This window comes from Alternaria arborescens, assembly GCF_004154835.1.
Source record: "Alternaria arborescens strain FERA 675 chromosome Unknown contig_56, whole genome shotgun sequence".
NCBI classification, from domain to species: domain Eukaryota; kingdom Fungi; phylum Ascomycota; class Dothideomycetes; order Pleosporales; family Pleosporaceae; genus Alternaria; species Alternaria arborescens.
The window spans coordinates 85317-108518 of NW_021167911.1; the positions used below are offsets into that span (position 1 = coordinate 85317).

General features: G+C 50.9%; 11 protein-coding genes across 11 annotated transcripts; 4 read left to right on the forward strand and 7 right to left on the reverse strand.

Annotated features, from left to right (window-relative positions):
- Nucleotides 1–557: 557 nt before the first annotated feature.
- Nucleotides 558–1644, forward strand: AA0111_g11734 (hypothetical protein; the record flags this gene model as incomplete). Its single annotated transcript, XM_028645633.1, has 4 exons — nt 558–587; nt 635–725; nt 777–1107; nt 1158–1644. 4 exons carry the CDS (start codon nt 558–560, stop codon nt 1642–1644), a joined length of 939 nt encoding a protein of 312 aa, XP_028500700.1.
- A 49-nt stretch (nt 1645–1693) lies between these two features.
- On the reverse strand, nt 1694–2529 carry AA0111_g11735 (hypothetical protein; the record flags this gene model as incomplete). The annotated part of the gene is made up of 2 exons (XM_028645634.1): nt 1694–2156; nt 2204–2529. 2 exons carry the CDS (start codon nt 2527–2529, stop codon nt 1694–1696), a joined length of 789 nt encoding a protein of 262 aa, XP_028500699.1.
- A 1056-nt stretch (nt 2530–3585) lies between these two features.
- Nucleotides 3586–4608, reverse strand: AA0111_g11736 (hypothetical protein; the record flags this gene model as incomplete). Its single annotated transcript, XM_028645635.1, has 1 exon — nt 3586–4608. The coding sequence occupies one exon, from the start codon at nt 4606–4608 to the stop codon at nt 3586–3588; it is 1023 nt and encodes a 340-aa protein (XP_028500698.1).
- A 679-nt stretch (nt 4609–5287) lies between these two features.
- AA0111_g11737 (hypothetical protein) lies at nt 5288–7052 on the forward strand (the record flags this gene model as incomplete). The annotated part of the gene is made up of 5 exons (XM_028645636.1): nt 5288–5529; nt 5594–6084; nt 6134–6470; nt 6523–6728; nt 6778–7052. 5 exons carry the CDS (start codon nt 5288–5290, stop codon nt 7050–7052), a joined length of 1551 nt encoding a protein of 516 aa, XP_028500697.1.
- Nucleotides 7053–10435: 3383 nt separating this feature from the next.
- AA0111_g11738 (hypothetical protein) lies at nt 10436–10720 on the reverse strand (the record flags this gene model as incomplete). Its single annotated transcript, XM_028645637.1, has 2 exons — nt 10436–10605; nt 10684–10720. The coding sequence occupies 2 exons, from the start codon at nt 10718–10720 to the stop codon at nt 10436–10438; spliced, it is 207 nt and encodes a 68-aa protein (XP_028500666.1).
- Nucleotides 10721–10743: 23 nt separating this feature from the next.
- AA0111_g11739 (hypothetical protein) lies at nt 10744–10980 on the reverse strand (the record flags this gene model as incomplete). The annotated part of the gene is made up of 1 exon (XM_028645638.1): nt 10744–10980. The coding sequence occupies one exon, from the start codon at nt 10978–10980 to the stop codon at nt 10744–10746; it is 237 nt and encodes a 78-aa protein (XP_028500696.1).
- A 1733-nt stretch (nt 10981–12713) lies between these two features.
- AA0111_g11740 (hypothetical protein) lies at nt 12714–14213 on the forward strand (the record flags this gene model as incomplete). The annotated part of the gene is made up of 2 exons (XM_028645640.1): nt 12714–12820; nt 12884–14213. 2 exons carry the CDS (start codon nt 12714–12716, stop codon nt 14211–14213), a joined length of 1437 nt encoding a protein of 478 aa, XP_028500687.1.
- Nucleotides 14214–14296: 83 nt separating this feature from the next.
- On the reverse strand, nt 14297–14743 carry AA0111_g11741 (hypothetical protein; the record flags this gene model as incomplete). Its single annotated transcript, XM_028645641.1, has 1 exon — nt 14297–14743. The coding sequence occupies one exon, from the start codon at nt 14741–14743 to the stop codon at nt 14297–14299; it is 447 nt and encodes a 148-aa protein (XP_028500688.1).
- Nucleotides 14744–15193: 450 nt separating this feature from the next.
- Nucleotides 15194–16499, forward strand: AA0111_g11742 (hypothetical protein; the record flags this gene model as incomplete). The annotated part of the gene is made up of 3 exons (XM_028645642.1): nt 15194–15461; nt 15515–15644; nt 15716–16499. The coding sequence occupies 3 exons, from the start codon at nt 15194–15196 to the stop codon at nt 16497–16499; spliced, it is 1182 nt and encodes a 393-aa protein (XP_028500685.1).
- Nucleotides 16500–17697: 1198 nt separating this feature from the next.
- AA0111_g11743 (hypothetical protein) lies at nt 17698–17964 on the reverse strand (the record flags this gene model as incomplete). Its single annotated transcript, XM_028645643.1, has 2 exons — nt 17698–17865; nt 17932–17964. 2 exons carry the CDS (start codon nt 17962–17964, stop codon nt 17698–17700), a joined length of 201 nt encoding a protein of 66 aa, XP_028500686.1.
- A 2783-nt stretch (nt 17965–20747) lies between these two features.
- AA0111_g11744 (hypothetical protein) lies at nt 20748–22724 on the reverse strand (the record flags this gene model as incomplete). Its single annotated transcript, XM_028645644.1, has 3 exons — nt 20748–22074; nt 22131–22488; nt 22550–22724. 3 exons carry the CDS (start codon nt 22722–22724, stop codon nt 20748–20750), a joined length of 1860 nt encoding a protein of 619 aa, XP_028500689.1.
- Between the last annotated feature and the right edge of the window lie 478 nt (nt 22725–23202).

The following is a 23202-nucleotide window of genomic DNA, read 5'->3' on the forward strand; positions in this document are numbered from 1 at the left end:
ATGGCCTCCGCTTGTGTTTACCGCATCTTTACGCACCAGGCAGAATGCTTGTGGAGACCTCAAATCCTTGTTGCCTAGGTCGACAGTATTAACTTCAGATTCGACATTCCACAATTTAAGTACTGAGAACTGGTATGAACAGATATTCAAAAGACAAACGTAGAAACATGCTGATGATTGCCTAATTTAGGTCAGCTACTGCATGGGGAACTCCGTTGTGCATTGTGCAGCCGCCTTCAACGGCTGACGTACAGAAAGCCATCTTGTATCTGAGTTCGTGGCGCGTGAAGTTTGCCATACGATCGGGTGGCCACTCACCATCGCCATTTGCCGCAAACACAGATGACGGCGTTCTGATCGACACCTCGTTACTAAGCACCAAAGAGTATAATGCAAAAGATCAGACAGTAAAAATTGGGACCGGTTTGAAATGGGGAGACGTGTACAGTTACTTGGACCAGTACCAATTGACAGTCGTTGGCGGCCGGGTCTTAGACGTTGGCGTTGGCGGCTTGATACTTGGAAGCGGACTTTCATATTTGTCGGATCTCTATGGCATGGCTTGTGACAATGTGGTCAACTTTGAGGTGAGTTGACGCGTCTCTCTTTACGGAACAATATCTCACTTTTATAGGTGGTCCTCGCAGATGGCTCTGCAGTAGACGCAAACGCCACACACCACGAAGATCTTTACAAGGCTTTGAAAGGTGGGGGTAACAATTTTGGTAACTAGAAACCGCATCACATCAAGTCACCATAGTCTGATAGCCATACAGGTCTCGTCACGAGCTTCACTATGCGCACTTACCCCATCTACAAAGTCTGGGGAGGAGTGAAGATGTATGGCCGCGAGCAGATTCCAGCACTATACAAGGCATTAGCTATGTATCAGGCCCAGCCGAAGAAAGATCCATATGCGAACCTAATGCTTCAACCTTTCGGTACCAATGAAAGCCTAGGTGCGATGCTGAATATGGTTTACCTCAAACCTGAGGAGTCACCGGCCGCTTTTGACTCCTTCTATGATATTCCCACAGTATCAGATGCAACAAAACTGCAGACCCTCAACGACATGATCAGCGGCCAAGTTGTGCCTAACCTTCCACGGTAGGTTTCCGCCGCTCCAATCACTCATTTCCTCGACTAACGCATATCAGATGGGACTGGCACTCTACGAGCTTCACTCCATCCGCTGAAATCTACGAGAAGATCAACTCAATCATATGGACCGCACCTGAAGTCGCCCAACTGAAAGCGTTGACCGGTGGAACACTCGTCCTTGGATTTCAACCAATCTCATCAAGCCTCGTGCAAGCAGGCCGCGACCGAGGCGGTAATGTTTTGGGCCATGACAAAGTGAATCAAACCTGGTTGGTGCTTGACATAGGTTGGTGGAGAGAAGAAGACGATGCCACTGCTCACAATGCAACACGCGCTCTGCTGCAGAGGATCGAGAAAGTGACAAGGGCGAGTAATTCGTACATTCGTTACATCTTCATGAACGACGCGAGCTGGGATCAGGCAGTCCTTGACCAATATGGGTCTAATAACGTCGAACACATGCGTCAAGTGCGGGAAAAGTATGATCCTTTATATACCTTTCACGACCTAGTTAGTGGAGGCTTCAAGCTTTCTCTATCATAGCTTTGAAGTAAGATGCCTATTGATATAGATCCAATTCCCATTCAGAGCTCTACAGTCTTCCCGGTCGAGAAGGTGCTATATCATCCAGCTCAATGTACGACCCGTCATTCGATTGAAGCAATGATTTCTCAGGCGTCTGCCTTCTCGGCTGACAGACCTGGCTCTCCGGATGACTTCGTGTTCTGGAACCCGAGCTGGCCGTAGATGAAATGGACGAAATAGTCGCCATGACTCTATGCATGGCACCCTGTACCATAGGGTATAGTGCAGGAAGCGCTGCTCCAATAAGAGCCACACTGGGCTCAATCTGTGATGGTATCCAAAACGTTTTGCCGTACTCGTCGAATTGTGGAGGAACAAGAGTGCTCATTTCGTATTGTAGCCCTGGCATTTTGTTACTTTGGGTTTCATGAGTGCTAGCTGATAAGAGCTCACATTTAGGATCGATCTTCGTGTATCTCTCCATTTGAGTGACAAATATGGCGAGCTTATATGCTGCTGTGACACTCGCGCTAGTGAAATTTTAGCTTGAAAACCGAATATCAGGAAGGGGGCGTACGCTGCACCGCATATGAAGATTGCAATTACTCCGATGCGTTTTTTCACAGTCATTTGGAGTTGGATGACTGGATGTATCGGGAGAACGAGTAGAATTATATCGAAAGCCATGCTTGTGCTGAACAGTGCCACTTGCGTGTAATAGTAATACCAGTCGTTCATGTATTTGCCTCGCTCTAGCGGCTGCCAGATTTTGTTGAACGGCTTCGCGATGAAAGCCGGAAGGATCATGTACACGATGACATAGACTCCCTGTAAGACTAGCAAAGCCCACACTGTGTAACGGACTGATGTCACCGCTTGGCCAAATATCCGGAGATAAAACATGAGGATTGATGTACGAATACTGGCTGACATGACCGGATAGAGCAAAGTGGAGCCGACAATTCCCTAGTATGAATCAGCTGCGCGGGGCCATAGGAAGTGAAGAAGCCACACGCACCTTGAACCATACCACAAACTCTCCCAGTGTTATCTCCCATAAAGGCTTGCCAACGCCGGCGTTGATGTTTACATAAAGAGCCATGGCTGTCCATCCTGAGTACAGCAGCTGGTGTTGTGAGCATAAATCATGGGACTTGGGCGTGTGCAACTCACCAAAGCTGGAATGATCGCATAGTCGTCGTATCCGATCGTACGCGAAACATACCGGCACCGCAGTCTTAACAGAGTCAAAGCGATGGATACAAAACCAAGCGCTGCGATTCCAGCCACAACTCCATAATGCCGGTTTTGGTTGTTGACAACGGTGGGTGGCGGTATCATGCCGATAACTCACTACAGGTGCAATTGAGTTGATAGTCTGTCGAAAGAGTGAGACTATACGTCCATAACTGACAGGACGGGGTTCCCGATAATCTCCAGATCTCAGAGCGCGCATGGCCTCGGGCGTACACCCCCGTGCAAGGCGCGGTCACCGACGCTTCGGTCATTAGCACGAACGGGGACTAGATTTACCAACAGAACGTTCCGAGATTATATCAATGTTGCACCAAGTTTTCTTTGTTCGGAAGGAGCACAGTGACCGCCCTTGTCAGTCTAGATTACCCAGTAAGCGCATGCGGTCAGCACGGGCAGGCTGGCATAAACGGATGGGACTACCCGCAGAACGCGCCAACGAAAGTGATTGGCCAGACTGAAGAATCAGCCCATCTGCAGCGCACATGCAGGCCTTCGATAAATTGGAGGGCACAATATCTTGCAACAATGTTATTTTCGTCAGCACACTCTACACGTGATCGAGCAGAATTGTCGAATTGACACTATATGCCATCGTCTTTCGTATCAGTCTCCGCTTACATGGCTCTCAAAAGTAGCATCTTCCAGACCTTGGGTGATGTGTTTCATTCGCCATGTTGTCGGTAAGCTAGAAAAGGCTGAAAGTCACTCGAAGCCAGGAGCACGAGCGATCATGGTCACGTACTCGGAGAGTAAGCCACCCGCAATAGAGCCACCAGCATACCAAAAGCCTGTGGAGAACCACCACCAACAGCTTTGAGAACTACGAAGATCAACACAAGCGACCATGAGACTGAGAAAAGCTGTCGTTCCTCCCGCACTAATTGTGTAGTAGAGGATGCCCATCCCAGCATAATGCCCCATGTTCCCTAAGGCTGCTGCAATCATGACGACGATGAGCCAGAACACGAGCTTGATATTGTACCGAAACAACACTGCCATGCTGTAGATACCAGCATCAACGTCGTCTTTCAAATCTTGGAAACCATACACGCTGTCGTAAAGCATCGTCCACAGTGTACTCGCTACAAAAAGCAAAAGTAGTGGTATGTCGACTTGGCCGGTCTGGAAAGAGTACGGTTCGACGTCAAGTGCAACTGCGCCGACCACGATACCCCACGAAAGACAAATTCCAAGGACGGTCTGAGTCCAGTACGTGTGTCGCTTTGCATACGGGTAGTAAAGCCAGGCGAGGAAACCAGGAGCACTGAGAACGGTGTTCTTGGCCACGTCTCCTTTTAGCAGGGGTAAGAACAGGGCGGCGCACACAGCCTGGGACGCACTGAATATGAGCGCTGCACTCGGCGAGACGGCACCACGGGGAATGGGTCGATTGCGCGTGCGCTCAACCTTTGCATCCAGAGGCGCGTCGATCAAATCATTCCAAATGTGGATAGCGTTGGATACGAAGAAGCTTGCACCAAAGAGTAGAAGGGAGGCGTAAGCCACTTCAAAGGGCTCGGCCCGCTGTCGAATCGCCGCATATAGCAGGCCGAACGAGTGGGGGATGTAGATGAGAAAGAGTCCAACTGGTGGGCTCAGGCGGGCGAGCTGAATGTACGGAAGCCACCGCGCAGGGACATAACCCAACCATCCCGTGCTGTGATTACCGCCGTATTGATAGGCCAGGGATTCATTGGGGACCACTTTGGCTTTTTCAGAAGACATGCTGACAAGAGAATGACGTGAGGTAGTGTGGACAGAGTGAACATACTGCAGAGGGTGTCATGTTTATACTGTGGGCCGAAGTCGACTGCTTGCTTGCTGCATCACCTTTTGAGTACATGCCCGTACCTATAGTGCTGAGGTGCACGATGCAACAGATATGGAAGGATGGAAGGATACGTAGCCTCGGACATCATGGGGTTGCAGCATGCATCGCCGCGACTGGCTTCGCCGTGCTTGGCGGTGGGCCTTAAGCTACCGCATTCGTAGCCTGCTCCGGCACAATCACGGAAACCAAATTATCTATCCACGTTTAGTCTAGCATTAGATACAAGGATGCCGCAATAGTGGCGCTATAATGGCCTGGAAAACGCAGGGTCACCCTTCACTATGACCTTGTTCCACACTTCAGATATCAGACGGGATTGCCGCATAAGCCACAAATGCGATAGCTGTGCTTACGGCAGATGGTGCCGCATATATTACAAACCAGACTCCCGGAACAGGCCCAAGGCTTCTAGTACGGCGTGTTCACTACGATTACGGCGCAGTCAATATCATGGTTACACTTCACTGCATTAGATACTTCATTGGCGCCAGCGTGATAGCAACTACTTCCGCATCATTTCTGCCTCGTGTCGACTCACCTCGTTCCCACTTGACAACCGACGCATTAGTCGCTATGAATCAACCCATGCCCAGCCCAATTCCTAGCTTGGTTCGCTCTCTCAACCTTCCTGATGGGCAGGCTAACGCCGTTCTAAATGTCTTCAGTGACTACCCTACCGTCGATGAATTCCTGACTGGAAAATCCGAGGATGGCTCGATGCTGACCAGTGCAGCTTGCGCAGTACTGAAGCTGATCCTAGGAGAGACCAAAGTGAACTCAAAGCCTGTCAACGCCACTTTGACGGACGATAATTGGTTAGTCTCTATCATGCTTGGACTTTTGCCTCTGGAATTTCTGGGTACTTACTCTAGGTTACAGGTCACAAACATGCTGGAAGTCGCCCAGCTGCGTTGTTTTGGCCGAGAGCAAGAAAGATGTTTCTGTGACTATGAAGATTATCAAATTCCTCAAGCTCAAGTTCGCTACACGCAGCGGAGGACATTCACCAAATCCCGGATGGTCGTCGATTGGTGAAGACGGTATTCTAATCGATCTCCAGAAGTTGAACGCGATCAGTGTCAGTGACGATAAGACAGTCGCTAGCATAGGACCTGGCCAAAAGTGGGGAAAGGTTTATGAGGCCTTGGACCCACACGAGCTAAGTGTGATCGGAGGACGCATTCCTCAAGTCGGCGTAGGCGGACTGATACTCGGAGGTGGCTTCTTCCATTTTTCTGGAAAATATGGCCTTGCAGCAGACAACGTAAAGGACTTTGAGGTCGTCCTGGCTGATGGATCTCTTGTGAATGCCAATGCCGAATCCAACAGCGACCTGTTCTGGGCTCTCAAAGGTGGAGGTCCCAACTTTGGTAAGCCCCTGGCTGTTCGTGTAGGATTGCTTTGCTCACTGAGACTCAGGCATTGTTACAAAATTCGACATGTACACCGTTCCTGTACATAAGATATGGTATACCGTGTCTGTCTACAGCTCCGATAATGCTGTGGCCTGCATTGAAGCCTTTGCCGAGTGGCAGCAAATTGCATCATCCGACTCCAAAGCCACCGTAGCAATGATCATAGGTCTCGATTCCATCACATTAGGGTTCCTCTACGCTGAGCCTGAAGCGCCTCCCAACATCTTTGCTGCCTTTGACAACCTGCCCTCCCCGCTCGCCGTTGCGGTTCCGCCTACGACTGGCACTGTAAACATTCTTTCCCAGATATTAGCATCTACCTCTTCCTCTGAACCTATGCGGTGAGCTTCTTGGACACTAAGACGTGCGTCCGTCCTACTAACCGATCCTCAGTCACGATTATCGGGGTATTAGCTCCGACGTGGATGCTCAACTGTACAAAGACGTCTACGCCGTCTGGAAAGAAAAGGCAACTGCCGTGCATGCCGAGACAGGCGCAAACATGACATTTGTGCTGCAACCTATCACCGCAGGCTTGACTGCAGCTAGCAATGCCGCCGGCGGAAATCCCATGGGTATTCCTGAGAAGACGCACCAATGTAAGCTATATCAACATAGCCTCTCTTTGGTGATCTAACAAGATATCAGGGTGGACCACGCTAGTTGACTGGACTGCTGCCGCCGACGATGCGGCAGTGCGCGCCGTGCCCATTGCAGTCACTAATACCATGAAGCAGCTCAGTGAAGAGCGTGGTCTTAACATACCTTTCATCTTCACCAATGACGCATCGCGCGACCAGAACCCGATTGCATCATATGGTGCTGCCAATGTTCAGAAGCTCAAGGAGATCGCGGAAAGGTACGATCCTGAAAGGGTTTTCCAGAACCAGCAGAGCGGGGGGTTTCTGCTTAAAGATTTATAAGAATGATGAAGCTAGGTGTGGAGTGGTAGAAATGTTGGCATAAAGTAGCGCTATTCATAATAATGGTCATCCGAGATAACTCCTCCGTTCAATGTATTCATTGGTACTGCGGTGGCTTACAGATAAGCAGATGACCACAAAAGCTTCAGAAACCTCGTCCCCTTTCAGTCTTGTTCTTCGTTTTTCTTCTGATCCTACGAAACCCTCATCTTACTCGTATACAGTAGCCATTTCGACAACACCAGAGTCAGTCCCACCTTACCCGAACTCACCCCTGATTGTAAGGAAACCTTTATAAGCTATCCCTGTCTCGTGTCAGATCACCTCGTCCTTAGTTGACTACTAACGCACTCATAGCTATGAATCGTCCAATGCTCAGCTTAGTTCGCTCGCTCTCCCGAACTTCTTGACAAGCTGATTAACACCGCCCTCAATGTACTCGGTGGCTGCTGAAGTAGTCTCAGAAATCCCCACGTATGGATGAAACACGCCCTCAATTATGAATGCGTACTTTCCTCTCCGCTACTACAGTGTATCTACCCTTTCCCTAGGGTGATTTCATATCAAATGATGCAGATTGTATCTTCTTGGCTGTCCTTGAACCAATCTACCATCAGTTCGTACGCATTTCGCCCAAAAGTTCCTAGCGTTCCCACTCGATAATACTGCTTCGGCGCGTCTGCAGGATGTAGCAACAGAGCTCGTGAACACGGTATTTCTGTTTCACCATCGGGCTCATTCTGGAGGATAAGCATCACAACGAGAAGATCTAGTCCTTGTTCTGTATCTTTGTGGAGCCAGTCTGTGGAAATGCCGAGATAATCGCTGATAAGGCGCCCCCCAGGCACCTTGTGTAACCAGGAGTTTGACCACTTGTCACCTTGATTGTTTGGTAACCATGTCGGCATTGCAACCAGTTTCCCGCGAATACGAAGAAAGCCCCCAGAAATTCGTCCATATGGATCCTCAGAATCAGTATCAACGCCAGCATCCACTATAGTCGCCTCTTTGATTATACGTTGGAGATATTTCCCGGTAGTCCTCTGACTTGTTACAACTGGGCATGCTGCCCAAGACCAGGATGGGGCAACATAATTACGTTGTCGAATATTCTGAAGATGAACTTCAAGTCCACGTGACAACATAGGACCAGTGCTGTCCCACAGCAGGGATTCGAGCAAATCTCCTTTCCAGAGGCCGGCAAGATATTGATCCTGTAATGCCTCACCTACTATGCGAGCAAGTCCGGCAATTGCGGGAAGGCGATCCTTGTCGAATGTCACTGAGCGTTTTCCATATTCGTTCATCAACGAGTCCCAACACTGGTATAGTTCTCTGGAAGAGATTTGAGATGCCTTGAACCTGGTCACCTGGCTCAGGATTCTCGATGAGGTTTTATCCATGGGGGCTTCATCTCCTTCAGTCCATTGGTATCTGCCACAAGCAAAATGCATCTTCAGGCTTCCGAAAAGCAAGAGTCGAGTCGACATCTCTTTTTCCTGATATGTCCAGCATCGCTTACTCCGATTGGATAACGAATAGTCCCACTCGTACTTTGTGGGCCGTAGACCGTGGACCGCTCTTGGATGTAGTCGAATCAAGTAGGAACCCTTGATAGCACTATGCATGGTTGACTGGAAGGGAATCTTTACTGCAGGCGCTCTGTTGAGAAAGCTTTCATGACATGAGTTTGAGTTGAGGCTGCAGAAAGTGACAAATGCGTGGCGATAAACTAGATTCATTTGTGAGGATTCATGCGACCAGTCATCCTCGTCGTCTTGTACGATGCAAAGGGCATCTATCCAGATGTATCGAAGGCCAATCGCCCTTGTAATCGCGATGGCATCCTTGGTAGTCGGCGTCAAAAGTTCGCTCGGCAGATTTGCGCACCTGTATTCAAGAGATGCTTTCTCTGTCTTAAATTGTGATTCGGCATCTTTCTCGTTACCCCAGCAGTAGCTTAAGGCAGCATACTTTGTCTGTTCAGATTGGCAAACTTCGGAGGAAAACACCAGACGAGGGAGAACGGATGCGTCATGGCCAACATCTATGAGCCTTGTAGGCATGAAAGGAGATGATATTTCAGGGTGGCATATTGCCGTGCATTGATCGAGAAATCGGCGAATTGTGGCAATGTTCGCAGGGTCCAAGTACGAAGTTTTACGCGCGGGTTGAGCTCCCAGCCACTGCTCACAATCTTTAGATCAAACAGTTAGTTTGTACAATCTAAACCTCAGCTGGGTAACGTGACTTACTACTGTCTGCCTCAATAGGAAAAAGAGAACGGGATAATATCCGCCTTGGATCAAGCGGGTTTTGAAAGAAAGTTGTCGAAGTCGTCTCCACTAGCAGCCCTTCGATACCTTCGCCGACCAGCGAAAGATACGCAACCGAAACCAGCGCTCCTTCGTATATGATATCGTCTTTTGCTCCTTCCGCAAGTGCCTCCTCTAATGAACCGAGTAAAGCTTGACAGAATAAACAACCAAGCTGGCAAGAACGAGACAATTGCGGCATATCAGGCAGGGAGTCCTCGACCTTCCAATCAAGGCGGACCAGCTGGATAGGAGGCGTTCCCGCGAGTTTCGGCCAATTATCAGGACGTGTTTCAATCCGGGCTTCTGGAAAATAGAGTCGTGAAAAGCCTACTACCTCCTGACCCCCGAGTGCAAAATCATCGAAGCTGAGAAGGCTGCAGCGCTCGCAAAGGGTGTCATTTTCCGTCGACCCGCTCATGGGCCCGACAGTCCAGGACTCGGGACAGGCGACAAACAACCGAAAAGAAGTAGAGTAGAAGATGAGCAGGTACAATACACTCTTACTTGAAAAGATTTCGCCAGACGAATCGGACGTGGAGTGGATGAAAGAACAGTTGTCGGCGAAGCGTTGCCCACGGGTCTATGGTGGGGCAGCTCTCAGTGAGCTAGCAGTACCGGTGAGGTTGTGGCTTGACTAGGCAGTACTCCCAAGGTGCTCTGGTAGCTAGAATTCGATCAGTCCAGTATTCACCGCTCAACCTTACAGTCCGCCCCGTTTCCTCCAAGCAACAACGCCTTGCCTTTTCCCATTGCTCTCGGTACTGTACCTCGGATGCCAACCACACAGCTTTTCAGAAGGAGGAATGGGATTGCAGAGGATAGCTAATTATACCGCCGAGAATGGAGGGTGATGAGTAAGGGAAGGCTAGATCAAACAACCACACCAGTGCAAATGCGCATGATACACGTCTCAACCCGAAAGCTCAGACAAGAACACTATCGGCACCACAACAATCACATGTATAAAGCATTTCATGATTTATCCATTATCTCTCCTTCTACTTTCGCTGACATCTAGCATGTTTCCTCATTCACCTTCCCTGCCACTGTATTCCAACGACACATCTATTTGTTCAACTCCTCAGCCCTCTTCTTAAGGTCCTCCTTGCTCTCAGCCTTGGGCATGCTATCAGGAATAGCAGGGCCCTTTGAGTTGTGAGCCTGGATATCGGCGTGGTTCGCGTGCGAAGAGGCGGTCGAGTCGGACGACTCTTTTGCGATCTTGTCGGTGAGGCCTGTGTGGGACGATGACTTGGTCAGCGTTGTTTCTAGGAGAGAGGGGGGAAAGGAAGAGGAGGGGTCAGTCAACGTACTGCCAGCGGCGCCTTGCTCAACGGGGTGGTCAGGCATGGTGTTTAGGTTGACGTGAGGTCTTATTTATGGGGTGTAGGGCCGCCGATGTAAAGAAACTCTTGACAGTACTTGTTGACCCTGTCTTGTAGGTTCGGTTCCTTGACGTCAAGCTTACCAACGTCTTGTTCGAGTGCTTCGGTTCCGGTCTTGTCTTCCTGCTCGGTGGTGAGAAGGTCCGGTAGACTTGAGTAAAGGGTTTCTAGTCTTTGGTAGTAGGCTTGTAGGACTTCAGGAGAAGGTTGGGCTGGAGACGACATGGTGGGGGTTATGTAGGCCGGCTAGAGAGGTGTGTGATCGGTGACGTAGGTGAATCTGGTTGGGAGGGGCGGGGCGAGACGGGTGGGCTGGAGCTGGCTGGAAGGGGTAGCTGGCGTGGGAGAGGTATTGATGCGGTTAGTGCGGGGGAGGGGCGGGGTCTTGGAACCCCGGTTCTGTTGGATGTAGCAGCGCAGGCGGAACCACACCCAAGGCGCCTTGTGGAGACCTGTACCATTGTATTGATGGATAAACAAGATGCCTTTGTATTTCCACTGACTTACTGTAGGCGGCTACTGGGTTGATCGGTTAGTGACTTTTCCGCGCGAGGCATTGGATGTGTCTCTCGTTATCCTTGGAGCCCGATGTTGTCACTTCCACCAATACTCCTGTTGCATACGCAGAAAAGAGAACAGATGAATAGCTACCGTTCCGAGCCAATCTTGGACGAGCATATACGTTGAACTGCTTACTTGACCAACATCCAAATCAGACGAGAAGAGATGGAGCTGTGCTCGCGGAAGCGTTGGGGAGCTAGCTGCGCGGTAACCGTTCTCATGCTCAGCAGGAAGGCCACCCAACTCCAAGGCACAAACTTACTATACATCCACATATTGGTGTAATGGGCCACAGCAACCATCAAACCAATAACGGCGGTGTGCGTAGTTACTGGACGGACAATATCTGTCTTCATCGCTTTACTCGACCCGCGACTCCGAACTAGATGCCAAAGGTAAAGCAAGCAAAGCATCGCCTCAAAGCCACTGATGGAAGTAGCACCAGCTAGGATGTATCGTTGTCTATCCGTACAGATTGTCGACAGCAGTCCATCAAGGGCTTGAAAGGAGCATGCCATCTGTGGCTGGGCAGGCTGTGGGAACGAAGGTTGGTGTAATACATGTCGTAATCCACTGAGATAAAGTTCCGGATAAGCCACATGATTATCTCAAGTGGGAGGTCTTGAGTGAGTACTATGGTCAAGGATGAGAACCATATTGTAGAACCTCTGCTTCCCGTCGACGGCATTGTTCTACATATGTTCATGTCGGATATCGGATGGAAGGTCGCCATCTCTGCCGTTCTTCCCGACTAAAATCATTGCACACCTAATACATGGTGTACTGTGAGTGATCCAGAGGAAGATAGGATCGCATTTCCCACACCACGTACAGAATATTGTCGAGTCCATCGATGGTCAGCGGTCTTCTGCCAACGGCGTGCCACGCGTACTTTTTTCCCGCTGTCAACTTGACCCCTCGCCAAATCACCAACAATAGGAGTACTACTGCACGCCATCACCACGCTCCGTCAACGTTTTCACTCGGATGCTCGATACGCTACAGATACGTCGTAACGGTTACGCTTTATTGCGGGGAATAAGAGCGAAAACGATGCGAAACGAGGATTAGCGGCTAACTCAGCCACCCAACCGCGTAGACAAGGGTGCTTGGCCTTCTCCCGCCCCTTCCAAGCTTCACGGACGTTTCGCCTTGGTTACCCGTCGTCATTCAAGGAGCCAAGTCGACCAATGCACAAACACATGTACAGGCCACCTGCTGTTCACCTCGTCCCCTTCCTGATGCAGTGGGATTTCACAACGACATGAAGCACGCTGTGAACCGACGATCGTTATATCCCCATCTATAGCCGCTCTACCCCATATCCGGCCTTTGCACTCGCGACTCCCCTTGAACCCGCTGGCCGGAAGGAATCGAATCAAAGACATTACCACGCGATGCCGTCGCTACTCGCGCATTCGCTGTTTGCGCGCCAGAATCCCCTGGACGAGGCGAGGATCACGCTCAGCTCATGGGACAATTGTATGGCCAAGGCCTACTGCAAGTGCGTTGCATCGATCCTGTGGATTCCGACACGCGGACTAATCCCATGCTCACATTCAAACAGATGGCCTGTCATTGTCGCAATCATCGTCGGAAGCCTCATCCTCATATCCGTAATTACCTGCATAGCGCGATGCATATGCTGCGGCGCCGAATTGGCGTGCTGCTGCTTTCGATGTTGCACCTGCTGCTGCAGTGGCAGTGGCGGAAGAGGACACAAACGCGTCAAGAGCGACCCAGCAGCCCAGTACCCCACGCCGTATGGAGCGCCTCCTCAGCCGAATCCCTATGCCCAAAATCCGTATGCCCAAGCACATGCCGCTGCGCCGCCCGCTCCGCCCATCGACACCCGCCCAATCAACCAGCAATACCGCTCCAATGCCATGCCGACATTCACTCCGCACGCCGCGGCCCAGCCCGAAAGACCCCAATTTGCCACGTTTGATTCCACGCGCGCTGTTGTCAATGAAGACGCCCTACCTGCTATGCCGACGTGGAAGGACGGGCGCGACGTGCACGTCCAAGTAGAGGAACAGCCTGTGCCGCAGAAACAAGGCGATATGGAGCTGGATAGGCTGGACCGTAACGGCAGCGTGACGAGCGGATCCATGGGAGGGGGAATGGTGGCAGCAGCAGCAGTACCAGCGAAACGACCATCTCCCGGCCCGGGCAGGTCCCCAGTATCGCCAATGGACAACTACGGTTACCCTCAAGGTGGCTACCAGAACGAGTCCTTCGTCAGCGAAGGAGCGCCGTTGAACAGCCAGGGAGGATATGGTCGACCGTATGCACAACAGGACGAATACAGAAGAGCGTCGCCAGCATACGCTGCTGGTGATGGTTACGGCCAACCACAGCAGCAACCATACGGCCGTCGCTCGCCAGGCGCAGCACAAGCCTATGACTCGCGAGAACAATTAAGTCAATACAACCAGCAAGGCCCAGGCGCATACGGCCAACAGGTCCCGCAAACCTACGACCAGAGAGACTACTACGACGAACATGTCGACCAACGCTACCAATCCCCCTCACCACCCGGCCCTGCAAACCCTTACAACAACAACAACAACAACAACAATTACAACTCCGACCCTTACACTTCCAACCCATCCCCCTCGTACCACTCACACGAAAACGATACCTATACCCCTCCCCAAGCACCAGCAGCCCTTCAGCCAGGCTACCCAGCAAGCCAATCGACAGATCACGCTAGTTTCACGAACGCGGCGCCCGCGTACCCTGGGCAGAGGAGTTATACGCCCGTGGGCGGAAGTGTCGCTGGCGCTGGAGGACAGCAACAGCAACAGCAACCGTATCGTGCGTTTTCGCCGTTGGCGGCGCAGGGGGATCAAGTGCAGAGGAAACCTGTCCAAGGGAGTTTTAGGGAGATATAGAATTTGATATTTTTTTCTTTCATCAAGGACTTGGTATATTTGATGAATTGAGATACCCATTACACATTGACAGATGATATTGGTCAAACAAACTGCCCAAGAAAAGGATGATTAGGCCAAGTCACCCCATAATACCCAGCCATCATACCCAAACCATCCAGATCAAAAGAAGCACTCAGGTCATTGAAGCCCATAATACCATCACCACCACCACCTTCCATAGCATTCACACCGTCACCATCACCTCGTTCCTCACTACCACCACCCGCCGCCGAAGCAGCAGCAGGCAACCCCAAGCAAAGCACCTTGTCAAACAACTGCGTGATCCACGGACTCGCATCCCAAGTATCCCTCGCAGCATGCAGCGCCATTTTGCAATTCATCAGTCCAGACACGCCCGCCCGCGCCACAAGCGCATTCTGGCCAGTAGTACCATTCGTCTGCATCATGTAAAACACGACGGAAACGACGAAGAGACCATGGAAGAGCTCATGCGGTTGCGGTTGCAATTCCGGCTGCATGCTCATCATCCGACGGAGACTAGACACTCTTTTCCAGTCCGGGATTCAGAGATTCCTTTCGCTGGATACATGATGGTCGTGGTAGAGGTTTGCTTAGCGCCGGTTACTTCGGGTTCTTCATACCGGCCTAATCACTAACCGGTCCTGACCTCCGACACTGTTGTCGACTTCCGGCTATCCTCAGCATGAGCAAATTCCGGTTGTGGCAGCAAAAAGGCCTCGAGTTGAAGATGCTCTGATGTACGATGTGCATGTCCATGTTACAAATCAATCCCGAGAAGCTAGCAACTGACAAATCCGCCTAATCGGCAAACGTCATGGTTTACCGAGATGCTATCAGAAGTCGATTCCATATCACCTAGCCATCGCTGCACGCAGAACAAGTAACATACATATACGGCTAATAGTTGCAGCAAGTTTACACATCATCGACATCTTGTCTACTTTTCCAACGAAACCATGTCTCACGCCCTGATCTTTGGAGCGTCTGGGATATCTGGCTGGGCGCTGCTCAACCAAATCACAGCGTATCCTACCCCGACTACCTTTTCTCGAATCACTGGTCTTTCAAACAGACCCCTCACTCTAGACCAAGCACAGCTTCCAGCCGACTCGCGACTGAATCTTATGAGCGGGATCGATCTGACTAAATCGGTCCCTGAGGTTGTGAGGTTGTTAAGGGAAAGGGTCGAAGATGTAGAAAGCATCTCGCATGTTTTCTTCACCGGTATAATCTTGCCATGGAGGCAGACAACGTCACAAGCTAATTCCACTCGGTAGCATATATCCAGACTGGGGACTTTGAAAGCCTGAAGAAAGTCAACACAGACCTCCTGAGAGTTGCCATTGAAGCAGTAGAACAAGTTTCAACCAACCTCGAATCATTCGTTTTACAGACCGGAGGAAAAGGGTAAGAGAACCCGAGCTTCATACTCCTCGCCCATCTTCCCCAGCATCACACTAACGCAATCTTCCACAAAGCTACGGCCTGGAATTTCCCGACAAAGTCAACATTCAAGTCCCCCTCCACGAATCCACACCTCGCATCCCCGAACCCTACGCCAGCAAAATCTTCTACTACACCCAATACGACCTTTTGAAGGAAAAGTCGCGCGGAAAACCCTGGACGTTTACCGAAATCCGACCCGATGGCATCATAGGCTTTACGCCTACGTCCAACGCAATGAACCTATCCCAAGGCATCGGTCTGTACCTCTCCATCTACAGAGCCGTACACGGCAAACACGCCGTCGTAACGTTCCCAGGCAACGCGCGCGGATACCACTCTACGCACTCTGATACGTTCCAAGACGTGCTTGCCAAGATGGAAATCTACGCTGCGACACACGCCAAAGAATGCGGCAACGGCCAGGTATTCAACGTTGCTAATGGCGCAGCACCTGTTACCTGGGCGCAGATATGGCCAAAGCTAGCTGAGCATTTTGGTCTCAAGGGCCAAGGTCCTCCTGCTGCGCCTGACGATACCACTGCTGCGACTACTATTCCAATGGAGAAGTTTGTCAGGGATCACATCGAGGCGTGGAAGCTGCTTGCGAAGAAGCATGGACTCAAGGAAGTTGTTATTGATGAGCAGAATTGGGCGTTTGTGCATTTTATGCTTGTGCAGTTTGATTTTGATAGGCAGTATGATTTGAGTAGGAGTCGCGAGGTGGGATTCGTGGAGGAGAATGATACGGCGGAGGGGTATTTCATTTCCTGGGAGAGGATGCGGAAGGCGAAGATTTTACCGGCCGTGGAGGCGTAGATAGACGTGTTACTAGGTTATTGAGATTGCTGTGAACCTTGATTTGTCTACGCGTGTCAATTTTCCGAGGCCATTTCTCTTCATCTTTGTTCTGTCAGTCGCTGGCATTGTAATATATAAGATACAAGATCATCTTCGCTACTTGGACCCAGTGCTCAGAATGGTGACTACATCTCCGCCTGTTTGTTTGTTTACCCTCTTCATACTACCTCGCGATCGTCCACTCACTAGTTTATGCAACTCCTACTCGCATGAGTTTACGTGAGGGACAGCATAACATGCTTCATCGCCACACCTCTCAATACCTACTATCAAGATAGCAACCAACGTCATAGAGATGATATCCATCTATTCTGCGAAACGCGACAACAGGAGGTATCGTCGCACAGAAATCATTGTAGAATGTTAGGGAATGTGGCGCAGACGTATAGAGTTTCTGTAGTGGACCAAGCTCCCGTGGACGGCGTGATACAAGCGCATGCGCTACCATCCCATGGCGCAGACGCTATCGTTTCCATCATGTGCATCGTCAAGTCCTGCAATGCAACTCTAAAAGCATCCGCGGAGAGGAAATGGGGGCTTCCGCGTTGAAGAGTAGTACCGTAGTCAGGCAACATCGGTTAGTGCGCGAACAAAGATCTGCGCGTGATTGTCGTGAAATCGTGAAGGATACAAAGTCCTACGGCCGATATCAACAACAGTTTTCATAAAGGCAAAGGTAAACAAGTCGGGTATATAATGCATCCATTGAAAGCTGGGGGTATCTATGCGACAGGTCGTGATCGATCAAAAATGATTTCCTCCACGTCCCTAGCACATCCATCTCTCGCAGACGTCGCGTCAAAAGACAAAAGGAAAAAAAAGTTTCGCTGGGTTGGATAGTCGCTCAAACTCCATGCAGTCCCGTCATTACCACATCCACATCCTTCTCGTACTCGGGGGTATAGGGTATAAAACATCCACACAGCTCTTTCAATAAACAATCTTCGCTCGGTCCGTCACTCTCGCTGAGAAGCCGCCCGGTGTCGATAATGCAATCGCGATATCGTCGTTACGACCTCGGCAGTGACGTCCTCGTCCGATTGTCCGTTGTAACAGCAGTCCGTGTTCCATTCAGTAGTACCCGAATCTCCTCATGCGCCATCCTGACAAACACGCGTGTTCATCAGTACAACGACAGGTGAGAAACGGGTCCACACTAGACTCTACTAGTGTGTGTGGTCCTTCTCCTGCCGCCGCCACCACGACCGCAGGTCAGACAGCTGATGATGATGCCGAAGAGGGAGACGATGGCGTTGATGATCGCCTTAAGACCAGCAGCGATGGCGTTGACAATGGCCATGATGCAGTTTCCGATGGTGCGGAACTGTTAGGATCGTGTTAGCAACTCGTTCATATGGCAAGCAGGCAAAGGCGAAAGGCATATACGTACAACCGACTTGATGCAAGATACTACGGCACCCATTGTTGCGGTGTTGTTCTTGTGTGTGTTTTGGTGATGTTATTGGTACGGGTGGGTGGAAGAGGGTCCTTCGAGGTCGAAGATAGAGTTGATTGTTTGTAGGTTCGTTGTTAGATGGTGGGTGTGTATGTGAGTAGAGAAAGTCGACAAACAACAAAGACCCTCTCACTTATAAGCAGTCGCGGCTACTAACTGTGGGCAAACAGCGACTGCCCTTGCACAAAAGCTACGTCACACCGTGTGTCCGTGCCTTCCCTCACCTCATCTTCGAACACAGGCGCCCTGTGCAGACGAAATTTCCGTTCAAACTCATCCTGCAGGTGACTCTGGTATGGGATCCGCAAACAGCCAAGCGTCGACAACGTCAGTGTGCAAAAAGTCAGGTTTGCTCACAAAGTGCACCCAAAACGGCAAAGATGTACATTCGGCGCGCTCAAAGCAGTCGCGCAAAACAGGGTTATCCCTGGTCGGTACGGTCTCGTGTGGGGCGGGCGCCACAACCTTAAGGAAGCAGCGACGTCACCGTTGGTCCCTGATGCGGTAGCGATCGAAGAATGCCGTGGCTGGGCCATGCAAAACACGCAGCCGCCTCCTACCATCGCGATGCCGCCGCGCTCAAAGAAGGTAGACCGACCTCGATAAGCCGCCTAGATGAATGATTCAGATTGATGCGGCAGGGCCAACTCAACGTTGTGCGTCGTAACAATGTTATCGTGCCAACCACGCGTTACTGCGCCCCCCCTTCCCCTCACCTGTAACCATCATGTACGCATCCGCACCCATATTTGATCGTCCAAAATCCCCTACATGCTCTTATCCGGCCTACGGAGCCGTTGCGAGTTGCACGAACCCGTGGTCAGCAGCAACCGTGACGTAGCTCTGTGGCGCCCTGTGTCCGATTTTACTCCAGTCTCCACCTCCACCCGCTGAAGAGGTGACGCCACAGCTCCAGATTTCGCCAACATGGGTCGTGACATGAAGCAATCTCTGTAAACAGGGCAACGGCACACGATGATTTTTTTTCTCAACGCAATGTCTCACCACCTGCAACTCTTGACAAGGGTGGGCCACGGAGCGCAACCTTGTCATAGCCCCCTCCCAAATGACCTGGCACTGGCAGTCTGGACCATGATTCTCGATCATGATTCTTGGCTCCCGCACAACATCTTGCACGGCATGTTGGAAATAGCACGGCTAACCTGGCATCGGGAACAACACAGAATGCCATCTTGCCTTCTCAAGTCCGATGCCCAGGCGCGTAATCTTGCGTTCAATCTGTGTACTGGCTGTTCGTCCCTGTCGTGGAGATTAAACAGCGGCAGGCGGGTATCCAGTCCCCCCAACCAGAGCTTTTGCGACAAGATTTGCTAGGCTGGGATGCGAAGAGCGGGAGAGATTGCCAGCGGCTTGACGCGACATTATCATGATTCCCCATGAGCGTTTCAGGATCTATTGTTTGCAATGCCGTGAGCCGTCTAGCGCTGGTGATGCTGTCCGCCATCTATGGATCCTGCTGTGGTGTGGTGTGGTGTGGCTGGTGACGCCGTCGCATGCTCGCGCAACGTCAACGGCGGCCCGCGCCTGGTTCCAACTTTTCTTCTCCGATTTTTCGCACTGGCATCCGGAGTTCTGCGCATAGGTGGAGTCAACCACCACATCACGCACGCATGCACTGACCGCACCAAGCCTGCTATGAGCGACGTAATCTTTCATCATTATATCCTCATCATCGTTACTTGGCACATCCGCCTTTGTCTAGCTACCCGCCATCCGGATTTGTCTCGTCATTCGTTGTTCGTTATTCATACGCATCGTGAACATACCATGTCCAACCTCCCTAAATCATACACCAGGACCTTCGTCTCGTCGCCCAGCCCGACGCAAAACACTGCTGACGCTCTGTCGCTGAAGAAGACGGAAGAGAAGATGTGGCTCGCGTGTTGCTGTCAAAGAATCATGGATGTTCATGTTCAGTGCTGATGCTGTGTCGATGTGGAAAGGGAAGAATCTATCGGGCCCTCCATTCCCGTCGTATCATACTGAGTTAAGTTGATCGAAAGCTGTTTGTTATCTGAGGATGTACTCGGTTTGCGATTCTCTGCTGCTGATGTTGGTCGTATGGCTGCTCTGCATGGTTTGCTCATCTTACGCCGAAGAAGAAAGTGTCAAAGTGTCTGGTCGACTTTGGTAGGTACCGAGAGGACTCTGTCGTCTATTCATGGTCTCGTTACTGTCCTTACGAGTTGGAGTCCGAACGTCGCTCAAAGCCCGCTGACGTCCTAGACCCATCGGACCGCTATAATCTTGTCTGCTCCAGCTTGGACGATGCTGACTGGCAGCTCTGAGTAGACTCGAGTAAGACGCTTGCGAATGAAGACTTCTCGTCCTGTTGTCTTGGTTTGGTCGAGCTGCATTGTAGCGACAATCTTGCTGTGGCAGCAAGTGCTCAGAGGCGGATTGAGCGTCCATCTCTCGCATGAACTCGTCATCTTCATCTTCGCGGTTCTCCTGGACGGCTCCGTCGGACGCGAATTCTTTCGCTGCCCAACCTCTTCGATATGCTCCATTGACATCATGCTACACTGCCGTAAAACGCAACTGCATGGCCCTAGTTTTTGTGTTGCGAACGACCAGGAGATACTATTTCTACTCGAGATGAGCAACAACAAACGTCACGATGAACTTAGGCACGAATCAGGCGAACTTGCTGTTACCGTATAACCGATCAAATATACGCTACTGACGTGTAATACAAGATGAGTAACGTGCTCCAGACTTCGACCAAATCAATCTCTCTTCTTGATGATATCCGCTGCCTTCTCGCCGATAGCGTACATCGTCGACTGAATATGCTGTGTAGGTACGATAGGAATGATGGAGGCATCGATAATGGACAGACGCTTAACTCCATAGAAAAGGAGCTTCTCGGAAACACAGCCACCCATGTCTTCAGGCATCATGGCGCAAGTGCAAGAAGGATGCGATAGAGTAGGGATAACGCTTCCAACCTCGATCGACCTCTTGATGATCTCGTCGTCAGTTGTGTACCGTGCCCCTGGAGATGTCTCAATTGGTGAAAACTTCGCCAGCTCTGGGCGAGCCCAGACTGTTCGAAGGAAGCGAACGCAGGATGCGAGGACAGCTCTGTCAACCGGGTTGCTCAACGAGTTGTACAGGATTTTTGGTGGTCCTTGGGGATTGGCAGGGTCGATCGTGATGGTACCTCTCGAAATGGGTTTCTCGAGACCAACAATTTCGAATGTGCCGGATCCAGAGATGGTATGCTCGACGACACCCGCTTTGGCACTCTCGTACAGATCAGCAAGAATAGTGCGCTGAGCCTTGAATCCCTTGAGCAACTTCTTGCTGTTCTTGTAGACAGCCGGTAAGAAAGCTTCGTTGTCTGAGCTTCGCACTTGCTCTGCCAGACTGTGGTATCTTTCAGGGTCGACAATTTGCAGTGGCACCATCGCAAGACCGTTTCCACGAGATAGAGTTAGAGGGCCCGTCTTGTTAGCGCGGTACTCGGCCCACGCGGAAGCATTGAACGCTGGGTCGCTGTAAGAGCTAGGGTTGGGCTTGCTGACGTTCGACATATTGAATTGTACATTGGTGTACGGGTGGTCTTGGAAGTTTGCACCTACGCCATCATGTTCAAGCTTGACTGGAATACCAGCGGCCTCAAGAACAGATCTCGGTCCAATACCGCTGAGCTGCAGGAGCTGGGGCGTGTTCACGGAGCCGCATGCCAGGACCAATTCCTTCTTCGCATATACGGTCCTTGTGGTTCCTGTCTTCTTGTCGGTGATCTTGACGCCCTTCGCTTCGAGCTTACGGCCACTGCCCTCGAAAACGATTTCGGTCGCAAGGGTCTCCAACATGATTTGGAGGTTTGATCGTGCTGATACAGCGTCGTAGTAGGAGTTGCGGGCATGCGACCTTTCGCCAGTCAATGGGTTCATCGTGTTAGGATACCAAGCCGTTCCATAAGCCTCACCAGTATCACCACTGTTAGGCGCATGTAGGCCGGCTCCCGCGAAAGCCTTGTAGTAATCGACCACATCTGGGTACTGGAAATCCGATATGCCAATTTTCAACGGACCCTTGCCGTATCTAAAAGATCCACAGAGTTAGCAGACTCCAAAGACGGATCGCATGCATCGACTTACGCATTGGGATCCCAGGTTATGTTCAATTTCTCGGCAACATCCGCTGGTGGTTCAATAAATTCCGTGGACTTTTTGAAGTATGGGAACATCCCTTCCCATCCCCAACCTTTGTTTCCCAGAGCCTCCCAAGCGTCGTAGTCGCCCGCTGCGGCTCGATCGTATAGCATGCCATTGACGATGGAGCCACCACCAAGCACGCGTGCGACACGCGTTGGGAATGTCTTATTCGCAATGTATGGTTCCGGTTGCGAAATATAACCCCAGAGCAAAGTTTCGTTCAACGCATAAGTAGCGCCGTATGGCAAACGTATGTTAGGATTGTCATATGCTGCGCCAGCCTCGATAACGAGAACGCTCTCTTTACGAACGTGTTAGTACTAGCCTGAATTCAAGTGTCGGATGGACGCATCTCAACTTACTCTTCTTGTCCTCAGTCAAGCGATTGGCAACTACCAACCCTGTAACTCCTCCGCCGACGATCACATAGTCCCACGTGTCTTTTGAGGCATTGACTTGTGTTTGTGCAGCACTGTTAGGCAAAGCACTGGTAATGCCTAGGATGGCAGCGACTGCCAAAGTGGTCGTTGACAACATCCCGCAAGGAATCTCTGCGGGACGGGGTTTGAAAGCAGGAGACCTGGATGAATTGGAGGTGCATTTTCAACGGCAGGATCTCTTAATCTTTTAAATATACTTTCTCAAGCATCCGTCGTCTATCTCCCCCATTCGTCTAGATCATCGTCTAGTACCCAGATGCGCATAAGTCGCCAAAATACGCATGAGTCGCTGCATGTCGGCAGTAAAGCTCCGCGGGCAACAAGAGTTTTTAGACCCTTCCACGCGATTTGAAAGCATGGCAACGGGGCGTCCTGCAGGCTGAGTGGAGAATTACGGCGTGGTAAAATGATGGGTCGCAAGATTAAACTGGCAAGGGTGCTTCCGGAGCTACAGTAGCGTGTCAGCTAACGCCCCAGGTCACTCAACGCCCCACCCACAACACAACAGCTTCATGAGTATTGCAGCTGTAACGCCACAACAAATCGTAATAAAGTTGCGCAAAAGTAGATTTATA